The sequence below is a fragment of the Thalassophryne amazonica genome, chromosome 1, assembly GCF_902500255.1.
Source record: "Thalassophryne amazonica chromosome 1, fThaAma1.1, whole genome shotgun sequence".
NCBI classification, from domain to species: Eukaryota; Metazoa; Chordata; class Actinopteri; order Batrachoidiformes; family Batrachoididae; genus Thalassophryne; species Thalassophryne amazonica.
Window position 1 is genome coordinate 170,615,139 of NC_047103.1, and position 11,795 is coordinate 170,626,933.

General features: G+C 43.2%; 1 protein-coding gene across 1 annotated transcript in view; it reads left to right on the forward strand.

Annotated features, from left to right (window-relative positions):
- ahr1b (aryl hydrocarbon receptor 1b) overlaps positions 1 to 9,989 on the forward strand; it is a 40,415-nt gene extending 30,426 nt beyond the window's left edge. Inside the window, exons 9-11 of the mRNA XM_034179138.1 lie at positions 541 to 682; positions 885 to 2,265; positions 9,725 to 9,989. Coding sequence (XP_034035029.1) covers positions 541 to 682; positions 885 to 2,265; positions 9,725 to 9,886 — 1,685 coding nt within the window. The 3' untranslated portion in view covers positions 9,887 to 9,989. The remainder of the gene's footprint in view (positions 1 to 540; positions 683 to 884; positions 2,266 to 9,724) is intronic.
- Positions 9,990 to 11,795: the final 1,806 nt, after the last annotated feature.

Here is an 11,795-nt window from a genome sequence, read left to right on the forward strand (position 1 = left end):
GATTGGAGGTTGAGTCGGGTTTTTTTGTTGTTGTTTTTTCATCTTTTTGTAAAGGGGGGGGATTTAAACAGACAAAAGGGATAATTTCTCCCTCCAGAATATTCACTTGTTGATCCTCAGAGTTTTGTGATTTGCTTCATGTAACAGAGTAATGGTAAATGGACTGCATTTGTATAGCGCTTTTCCATCTGCATCAGACGCTCAAACCGCTTTACAATTATGCCTCACATTCACCCTGATGTCAGGGTGCTGCCATACAAGGCGCTCACTACACACCGGGAGTAATAGGGGATTAAAGGCCTTGCCCAAGGGCACTTAGTGATTTTCCAGTCAGTCCAGTCACACCTTAACCACTAGACCATCACCTCCCCTCCCAGAGTCTTTGTGTGTTAAAGCATCACACTGACACTCAGACGGCAGATTGTTTGTGTGAACACGAGCTGTAGAGCGCGGCGTTGACCTGCACTCCGCATGGCTGGCTGAGCTGACGGTGCGAGCGCGCGCTCACCGCTCACACATCTGGTCTGGATGTGGTTTCAGTGATAAAGACGGGCGAGAGCGGCCTCACCGTCTTCAGGCTGCTCACCAAGGAGAAACGCTGGAAGTGGGTCCAGGCGAACGCCCGGCTCGTGTACAAGAACGGCAAACCGGATTACATCATCGCCACCCAGAGGCCCTTAGCGTAAGTGCAGGAGACTCACTCAGCTTCTTTTCAGAATCAAATCAAATTTATCAACTTAAATCCAGTTAAAACAAATGACTGCTGGTTATGAAGACCTAACGTCGGGTTGAGGTGTTTTATTACCAGTTTAACTAATAAAGCAGTCACCAGCTGTTGAGTTGGACCTGTGATGCACCGAGGCTGAATTCTTTAATTTGCACAGGGACGAGGAAGGAGGAGAGCAGCTGAGGAAGCGATCTGTCCACCTCCCCTTTACCTTTGCCACCGGCGAGGCGCTTCTCTATCACGCCAGCTACCCTCTGCACGGGTTCACCGAGTCCTGCCGGGGCAAGGCCAAAGGCGGCAAGGCCGGGAGGGCCAAGCTGGACAAGGGCTTGGCCGAAGACCAGGACCCAAGCTCTCTGTTGGGGGCGATGATGAGCCAAGATGAGTCTGTGTATGTGTGCCCCCCAGACACGGCGCCCAGGATCTCGTACCACAGCAGCATCCTCAGCGAGCAGCAGGACGAGAGCGAAGGTTCCAGAAACATGACAAGTGATCACAATTGGAATGTGGTATCAAATGTGGAGGCCACGAGACACAACCATAAAATGTTCAGTTACGACCCACTGCTGGCTACGCTGGACTCTCTGTCCCTGAAAGGAGAGGAGACGTGTTCCAACAGCGAGCTCTTCAGCGCCCTGGAGAACCTGGGCCTCAACGCTGAAGACCTGGAGCTCCTGCTGTTGGACGAGAGGATGATCCAGGTGGAGCTCGACAGCAATCAGGTCCCCACCCTCGGTGACCTTCTCACCAACAACGAAATCCTCTCCTACATCCAGGACTCACTGCAGACCGGCACTAAGGGGGAGGAACAAGGCTGCAAAGATTTCTTTGGGCTGCCAGCTCATCTGCAGAACCCAGATGGAAGCCAGCAACCGCAGACGTGCCCGTCTGCAGACACTCCCAGCGGGCAGCCACTCGTCGAAGGACACGAGAACCCAGCCGAGCTGGTTAAAGATCAGTCCTGGTCACTGCTGACAGAAGAGCAAATCCCACCAGGATCTATGGTTCCTAACAGCCACTGGCCATCATCAACAGTGGAGAGTCACCACCAGCCCAACACCTACATCTATGCCCACCCACAGACCGCACCCAAGACCTCTCAGCTCAGTGGACAGCATCAGCATCTTCATCCTCTTCTGGGCTCTAGTCCACATTGGCAGCTTCAGCAGTTAAATGGTGAGTGGAGCCTCTTACCAGAGTACCAGAACCAGCTCACAGGTTATAAACACACGCTCTTTGATCAGGACGCGGAGGTCAGACCCGTAAATTACAACATGGTCAGCATGGCCCACGCGGGTGGGACGGTGGTGAACAGCGTTATCATACCTGACCTTCACTACCAGAGGGTTCTACCTGCTAACCAACCCCACCAGCTCCAGAGTCACCACAAACCTCAGCAGCACCATCTTTCACCGTCCTGTTCTTCACTGGACTTGGAGCAGTTATTGACTCTGTCCCAGACGCAGCACGGTCTGTCCTCACTGGAGACCTGCGACCTGTTCAGCACCACCGATACCCAGCAAACCAAAAACGCCAAGGTAAGACCGCCATCAAGGTGTCACAGATCCTCAGGCTGACCGTGATTCTGACTCAGCGTCGCTGCTGCAGTTTATTTTATTTATTGTTTATTTGATGAGGACAATGCACATTAATGAACGCTTTGTACATTTTCATGCCTTAGTGTAAATATGCCAGATTTAGCTAAAAGCTACTTTCCATGTGTAGTCCTCAGACACACAACAACAAACAATTACAATAAATAAAACAAAACATGACATTATGTACAATACATCTCACCTGAGTTCGACAGGTTTGATTATTTTTGAGCCATTTTTTAAGATCATTTTTAAGTTCAGACGTTATGCTTTAAAAGTGGCAGATTAAAAAAAACACACACTTAAGTTCTAAAGTACAAATACTGTATTTTCTTGAGTACAAATCACAGGGGTTTTTTTTTTAACTTGTTTAGGAGGTCCTGCGACTTCTACTCCGGTGTGACTTATGTACTGAAAAATAAAACTAACAATAAATAAAAACTATTTATAGAGGGCTTTTCCAGGATTTAATGCATGAAACAAAGTAAATACAACCCCTGGCAAAAATTATGGAATCACTGGCCTCGGATGATGTTCATTCAGTTGTTTAATTTTGTAGAAAAAAAGCAGATCACAGACATGACACAAAACTAAAGTCATTTCAAATGGCAACTTTCTGGCTTTAAGAAACACTATAAGAAATCAGGAAAAAAAAGATTGTGACAGTCAGTAACGGTTACTTTTTTAGACCAAGCAGAGGAAAAAAATATGGAATCACTCAATTCTGAGGAATCTGCTCATTGACATTGACCCTATGCCATGACATTGACCCTATGTGTCTTTTTGCAAGGAATGTTTTCACAGTTTTTGCTCTATGGCAAGATGCATTATCATCTTGAAAAATGATTTAATCATCCCCAAACATCCTTTCAATTGTCCAAAATATCAACGTAAACTTGTGCATTTATTGATGATGTAATGACAGCCATCTCCCCAGTGCCTTTACCTGACATGCAGCCCCATATCATCAATGACTGTGGAAATTTACATGTTCTCTTCAGGCAGTCATCTTTATAAATCTCATTGGAACGGCACCAAACAAAAGTTCCAGCATCATCACCTTGCCCAATGCAGATTCGAGATTCATCACTGAATATGACTTTCATCCAGTCATCCACAGTCCACGATTGCTTTTCCTTAGCCCTTTGTAACCTTGTTTTTTTTTCTGTTTAGGTGTTAATGATGGCATTTGTTTAGCTTTTCTGTATGTAAATCCCATTTCCTTTAGGCGGTTTCTTACAGTTCGGTCACAGACATTGACTCCAGTTTCCTCCCATTCGTTCCTCATTTGTTTTGTTGTGCATTTTTCGATTTTTGAGACATATTGCTTTAAGTTTTCTGTCTTGACGCTTTGATGTCTTCCTTGGTCTACCAGTATGTTTGCCTTTAACAACCTTCCCATGTTGTTTGTATTTGGTCCAGAGTTTAGACACAGCTGACTGTGAACAACCAACATCTTTTGCAACATTGTGTGATGATTTACCCTCTTTTAAGAGTTTTATAATCCTCTCCTTTGTTTCAATTGACATCTCTCGTGTTGGAGCCATGATTCATGTCAGTCCACTTGGTGCAACAGCTCTCCAAGGTGTGTTCACTCCTTTTTAGATGCAAACTAACGAGCAGATCTGATTTGATGGAGGTGTTAGTTTTGGGGATGAAAATTTACAGGGTGATTCCATAATTTTTTCCTCAGAATTGAGTGATTCCATATTTTTTTTCCTCTGCTTGGTCTAAAAAAGTAACCGTTACTGACTGCCACAATCTTTTTTCTTGATTTCTTATAGTGTTTCTTAAAGCCAGAAAGTTGCCATTTGAAATGACTTTAGTTTTGTGTCATGTCTGTGATCTGCTTTTTTTCTACAAAATTAAACAACTGAATGAACATCCTCCGAGGCCGGTGATTCCATAATTTTTGCCAGGGGTTGTATCAGTATTAAAAGAATAAACTCCAATAATAAAAGTACATTATAACACTGTGCAAAATCTCAAATTAAAGAGCAGATTAAAAAAAGAAATTCCCACGTTTATTGTGTTTCTGATTCCGTGGGCCAGAAATCCGTGTTTATTTGTGTCAATTATCCAATTGTTGTGCACGTTGATTGTTCATAATTCTTAGTTTTGGAATTTAAAAGTCCTCATGTTCAGTAGCGGCACACACGGTGGTGTGCACATGTGCTACTGAGTCCTTGTCTGTTGTTAGACTCACCCCCAGAGAAACACTGTGTTAAAAAGTGAGTTTCACATACAGAAACAAAGTGTGACTTCCACACCAGAAAATATGGTGCACATGGCCACACCTCCGCTGTGTAACTCAGCCCCACCCTCACTGTTCCTCTTTTTGCATTTCATCACCTTTGGTGGCGCTGTGATATAAAGCTGTTCCTAAAAGTCACCAGGAAATGGATGAAGAAGAAACTCTTATTTCAGAGTGTCCCATTTTTATGTTGATGTGTCTCAGGAAAACCTCTTTTTGTGGTGCGATCACTGGACCACTTCCTGTTCTGTCATTAGTTCACTGATTGTTGCCAGAAGCTGTTTGTTTTCTGTTACAAATCAAACAGCCTGGAACCTTTAAGGCAGCAGTCACATGTCCTGATTGCTCCTGTGATGGGATGGAACACAGAGAGGAGGTGCAGTGGAAGTTGAGGGGATGGAACACAGAGAGGAGGGGCGGCTGTGCTAATGAACAGAATAGTGACAGGAGATGTGCTGGAGCCCAGCAGGTTTCCATTCAGCCTTCACTGTTATTCTTCAGGGTCAGTGAGTGAGAGAAGAATCTCGCTGGATGGCCAGTCGAGCGTGAGCGGTGCTGACCTACAATTAGAGCACCGTCATTATCTAATGCTGTGAGCACCAAACCCAGACCCTCTGCTCTCACAGACAAAAAACAAAATGCCTACAAAATATTTACAGAAACACTGCTTATGTTCAGTATTAGGGGAGGTGATGGTTAAGTGGTTAATCGTTGGACTTGAAACCAGAGGGTCCACTGTTCAAATCCCAGCCTGACCGAAAAATCATTAAGGGCCTTTGGGCAAGGTTCTTAATCCTCTATTGCTCCTGGTGTGTACTGAGCGCCTTGTATGGCAGCAGCCTGACATTGGGGTGAATGTGAGGCATTATTGTAAAGCGCTTTGAGCGTCTGATGCAGATGGAAAACAGCCCATTTACCATTTAGTTAAAGTCCCTCAACCTGCTGCTGTTCCTCAGAGTTCCACCCCGACCTGTCGTCCGCGGTCCTCATCTGTTCATTCAGGGGGTGGAGGATTCTTGCTGTTGGGTAGCACTTCTGATTTAAAGCTCTCTTTTTTAGAGGAGCTACAGCATCCAAAGTTGTCTTCAATGAGGATGTAAAACTATTGACGAGATACTCTATCTCACTTACAGAGTTTAGGTAGCTACTCTGCACTGTGTTGGTATATGGCATTAGAGAACATAAAGAAGGAATCATATCCTTAAACCTAGTTACAGCGCTTTCTGAAAGACTTCTAGTGTAATGAAACTTATTCCCCACTGCTGTGTAGTCCATCAGAGTAAATGTAAATGTTATTAAGAAATGATCAGACAGAAGGGAGTTTTCAGGGAATACTGTTAAGTCTTCTATTTCCATACCATAAGTCAGAACAAGATCTAAGATATCATTAAAGTGGTGGGTGGACTCATTTACTTTTTGAGCAAAGCCAATAGAGTCTAATAATACACTCAACAAAAATATAAACGCAACACTTTTGGTTTTGCTCCCATTTTGTATGAGATGAACTCAAAGATCTAAAACTTTTTCCTACACACAATATCACCATTTCCCTCAAATATTGTTCACAAACCAGTCTAAATCTGTGATAGTGAGCACTTCTCCTTTGCTGAGATAATCCATCCCACCTCACAGGTGTGCCATATCAAGGTGCTGATTAGACACCATGATTAGTGCACAGGTGTGCCTTAGACTGTCCACAATAAAAGGCCACTCTAAAAGGTGCAGTTTTGTTTTATTGGGGGGGGGATACCAGTCAGTATCTGGTGTGACCACCATTTGCTTCATGCAGTGCAACACATCTCCTTCACATAGAGTTGATCAGGTTGTCAATTGTGGCCTGTGGAATGTTGGACCACTCCTCTTCAATGGCTGTGCGAAGTTGCTGGATATTGGCAGGAACTGGTACAGGCTGTCGTATACGCCAGTCCAGAGCATCCCAAACATGCTCAATGGGTGACATGTCCGGTGAGTATGCCGGCCATGCAAGAACTGGGACATTTTCAGCTTCCAAGAATTGTGTACAGATCCTTGCAACATGGGGCCGTGCATTATCCTGCTGCAACATGAGGTGATGTTCTTGGATGTATGGCACAACAATGGGCCTCAGGATCTCGTCACGGTATCTCTGTGCATTCACAATGCCATCAATAAAATGCACCTGTGTTCTTCGTCCATAACAGACGCCTGCCCATACCATAACCCCACCACCACCATGGGCCACTCGATCCACAACATTGACATCAGAAAACCGCTCACCCACACGACGCCACACACGCTGTCTGCCATCTGCCCTGGACAGTGTGAACCGGGATTCATCTGTGAAGAGAACACCTCTCCAACGTGCCAAACGCCAGCGAATGTGAGCATTTGCCCACTCACGTCGGTTACAACGATGAACTGGAGACAGGTCGAGAGCCCGATGAGGACGATGAGCATGCAGATGAGCTTCCCTGAGACGGTTTCTGACAGTTTGTGCAGAAATTCTTTGGTTATGCAAACCGATTGTTTCAGCAGCTGTCCGAGTGGCTGGTCTCAGACGATCTTGGAGGTGAACATGCTGGATGTGGAGGTCCTGGGCTGGTGTGGTTACACGTGGTCTGCGGTTGTGAGGCTGGTTGGATGTACTGCCAAATTTTCTGAAACACCTTTGGAGACAGCTTATGGTAGAGAAATGAACATTCAATACACAAGCAACAGCTCTGGTTGACATTCCTGCTGTCAGCATGCCAACTGCACACTCCCTCAAATCTTGCGACATCTGTGGCATTGTGCTGTGTGATAAAACTGCACCTTTCAGAGTGGCCTTTTATTGTGGGCAGTCTAAGGCACACCTGTGCACTAATCATGGTGTCTAATCAGCATCTTGGTATGGCACACCTGTGAGGTGGAATGGATTATCTCAGCAAAGGAGAAGTGCTCACTATCACAGATTTAGACTGGTTTGTGAACAATATTTGAGGGAAATGGTGATATTGTGTATGTGGAAAAAGTTTTAGATCTTTGAGTTCATCTCATACAAAATGGGAGCAAAACCAAAAGTGTTGCGTTTATATTTTTGTTGAGTGTAGATTAAATGCAGTGTTGAGGCTGTCATTCTCAGCATCTGTGTGGATGTTAAAATCGCCCACTATAATTATCTTATCTGAGCTAAGCACTAAGTCAGACAAAAGGTCTGAAAATTCACAGAGAAACTCACAGTAACGACCAGGTGGACGATAGATAATAACAAATAAAACTGTTTTTTGGGACTTCCAATTTGGATGGACAAGACTAAGAGTCAAGCTTTCAAATGAATTAAAGCTCTGTCTGGGTTTTTGATTAATTAATAAGCTGGAGTGGAAGATTGCTGCTAATCCTCCCCCTCGGCCCGTACTACGAGCATTCTGACAGTTAGTGTGACTCGGGGGTGTTGACTCATTTAAACTAACATATTCATCCTGCTGTAACCAGGTTTCTGTAAGGCAGAATAAATCAATATGTTGATCAATTATTATATCATTTACCAACAGGGACTTAGAAGAGAGAGACCTAATGTTTAATAGACCACATTTAACTGTTTTAGTCTGTGGTGCAGTTGAAGGTGCTATATTATTTTTTCTTTTTTAATTTTTATGCTTATATTTTTACTGGTTATTGGTGGTCTGGGAGCAGGCACCGTCTCTACGGGGATGGGGTAATGAGGGGATGGCAGGGGGAGAGAAGCTGCAGAGAGGTGTGTAAGACTACAACTCTGCTTCCTGGTCCCAACCCTGGATAGTCACGGTTTGGAGGATTTAAGAAAATTGGCCAGATTTCTAGAAATGAGAGCTGCTCCATCTAAAGTGGGATGGATGCCGTCTCTCCTAACAAGACCAGGTTTTCCCCAGAAGCTTTGCCAGTTATCTATGAAGCCCACCTCATTTTTTGGACACCACTCAGACAGCCAGCAATTCAAGGAGAACATGCGGCTAAACATGTCACTCCCGGTCTGATTGGGGAGGGGCCCAGAGAAAACCAAAGTCAAAAATGTCATTAAAAAATATTAGAAATGTTTGCATGTCTGCTTCTGACAAAAGCAAAATGTTTGTGTTTGCATCAATTCGCCCAGATTTCCACTTAATTCCCATTCAGTTCTATGAATTCCTGTTAATGGAAAGTTTCTGCCTTTGAATACTGGAAATTATTCCAAAACTACTCAGAGTTTACAAAATGCCAGAGTTCAGCATCTCTTGGAAATTTACTGGAAGTTGACCGTTTGATGACACGATGTGGTGTGCACAGACATCGGTAGGATAACGTCACCACAGCCGTGGTGCTGCGAGAAAACCTCCTGGTAATATTGTGGCGTGAACAATGATGTTATAGGCGCCACAGAAAGGAGAAGGATTATCAACGTTGAAAATTCAGGTGTGGCCGAACCAAGACCACAGCACAGCGTGGGAATGTCCTGTGTTCATCGCACTTAAAATGTGTGTGGATCATTTGTATTGCTTAAGAGTTCATCTCGGGTCCTTTTGTGGTATTTTTTTAGCGCCCCTTGTGCCTTTAAGTCAGGGGTGCGCAACCTGTTCCAGAAAGAGCCAAGAGGGTGCAGGTTTTCTTTGCAGCCACTGACTCCACCAGGTGATTTTACTGATTAATATCACTTTGAGCAGATGGAATCAGTTGACTCCACCAGGTGATTTTACTGATTAATATCACTTTGAGCAGATGGAATCAGTTAATCAGTGAAATCACCTGGTGGAGTCAATGGCTGCAAAGAAAACCTGCACCCTCTTGGCTCTTTCTGGAACAGGTTGCCCACCCCTGCCTTAAGTGGTTGTGCACATTTAATTGCAGCCAAGCACAGGCTCATTTGTAGGCGTGGCTCCCGAGTCTGTTTTTCCATCAAGCAGCACCACACAGTGTGGATTCTCCAGAATTTTCCAAGATAAGGACAAGAATTCAAACTGTGATCGTCACCAGTTTTCACGTCCGCCTTTACATACAGATTTTTTTTTTTATAACAGGTGAGTAAAGAGATCTGCGTGAACACAGACTGCTTTACTTTGGTGTCAAAGAACAAACAAACCCTGCAGCAGTATTTATTTGTTTATTCAGTTATACTGTCACATTCCACATCACGGTTCTAAAGTAAATGCCTTTTTTTATTTGTCATTTTTGTTTCAGTTGGAGAACAGTTTCCTGCTGCTCGGTACCAACAACACGGCGTACGTCAGGAGCTGCCTGAGTGCCAACGGGAACGCCGTGAACTCAGGGGATATTCCCGTCTCACATCCGGATGGACTTTCCGGCCTGCAGGAGCCTGAAAAATCTGGATTTTTCCTCTGAGGAGACGACAGAAATAACAAAAGCAGGTACAAATAAAAAGATCTGAAAAGCTCAATAATTCTTCACCAAAAATGATGACAAAACAGGAAAAACAAAACTGTGGAATTGAGAGAAATTTACTGTTTCAGACAAACAGTTCTGACCTTTGGATCAAAGATGTGCTCCATTTTCTGACTCGACTCCGCTGTTGGTTGATTCACTCCTGGATACAGAACAATATAAAATCATAAATCAGGTTGATTCAGTTGCCATGACAATCAGAGTAACTGTCACATCATCTCAGTGTTTAGAATGTTGATTGGTGGTCTTAAACTGGTGGAGGGCCAGATGTGGTCCACCCACAGCATACCTTATCATTCATTCATTCATTCTCTGCTGATTTTCTGGGTCCCGATCAGTTAATTGTAGCTAATTGATAGTTAAGTTTGTCAGTGGGTGTGGAACCCTATTCAGGTTTTGTTTACGTGCAGCCCTCATTTTTGTATTCATCTATTTGCGTTGAAGCTGCTGTAAGCAGAAAGTTGATCCTTGTTTATTATATCGTTTTAGCAAAAAAGGAGAATTCCAGAGCTCACAGACGGAGCAGAGCCTTGAGTAAAGTGCAGCTTCTTACTGCTGACATTTGTCTCTGGGGGGCAGGATATACAATAGAGTCATTTTATTATCTCAGACTAGACTTTTGCATATTGTGTACATCCACAACAGTAGGTGGCGATAATGAGTCTTGATAAGATGTGCACCCGTTAAACTAGTTTTTGTTCACAACCACCAACAGGCAAAAGTCCATCTGAGAGACAGTTTATATCAGAGCTTCTCTGCTTTTTGAAACCACAAACACCTATCTGCATAACTTTACAACCGATCACCCCAAGAAGCAGAATTATTCACAAATAACACAAAAAATAAGAATTATTTTGCATTATTTACAGTTTTCCCAGGAGTCCTTGCACTCCCATTCCCATGTCAGAATGAACTCCTCTCAACTGATGCTACTAGGGGTGTAACGATACAAAAGGTCACAGTTCAATACGTACCTTGGTTCTGAGGTCACCGGTTCGGTTCATTTTCGGTACAATATGGAAACAAAATGCAAAACCGAAATTTGCTTGTTGTTTAAACCAACAATTTATTGTAACATTATACAAACAGGAAAATAAAATAATTGCAAAGTGCTGCCTGGTAATAAGTTTAATAAAATGTTCTCAAATAAACAACAAATGTATGAAATATTATAAAAAATAAATTCCTAGTAAACAACCTTTCCACAAGTAAAGAGCAGCACAACAGTTCCAGCATGAAGCCCTGTTCAATTTTATTCAATCTAATATATTTTTTGCCAAAAAAATTAACTTGTCCACAACTGTCACACTCTATAAGGAATTTTTTAAAAGAGAATTAATTTTAAAGAATTCCTTTACTTTTGTACAATTTATTTTATTTTCTATCTGTTAATATTAACTTTTCATTTAATGTTTGCTAATATATCTTTTTAAATAAAGTTTTGAAAACACAGTGGGAGAGGCAAAAAAGTGAGTAAAACCACCTTAAAAATATTTAGAACCACAAATAAACTTTATTTGTTTATTTATTTTGCCATTAAAATTGGCCATCACTTATTAAAATAAAATAACTTCTCAAGGCCAGGGCTTCTCAAAGTCTGGGGCTATTTAATCACAGGGCAGCAAATGAGACCAGTAGGCTAGGGAGTCTGAATGAGGTTTGCCATTCAATAGTGTTTGAACACGGAGGATTGTAGATATCACTCCACTTAGCGCTTTACAGGCTGCTGCAGTGGAGGAGGAGGGGGAGACCCGCTGCCGCTCTGTGACAATAGAGACTTTAACTTTTTGGTCGCCAAACATCAGAAAAGTCTCCAGTAACGCCAGGAAAAGTAGCTAGATTTATTGCT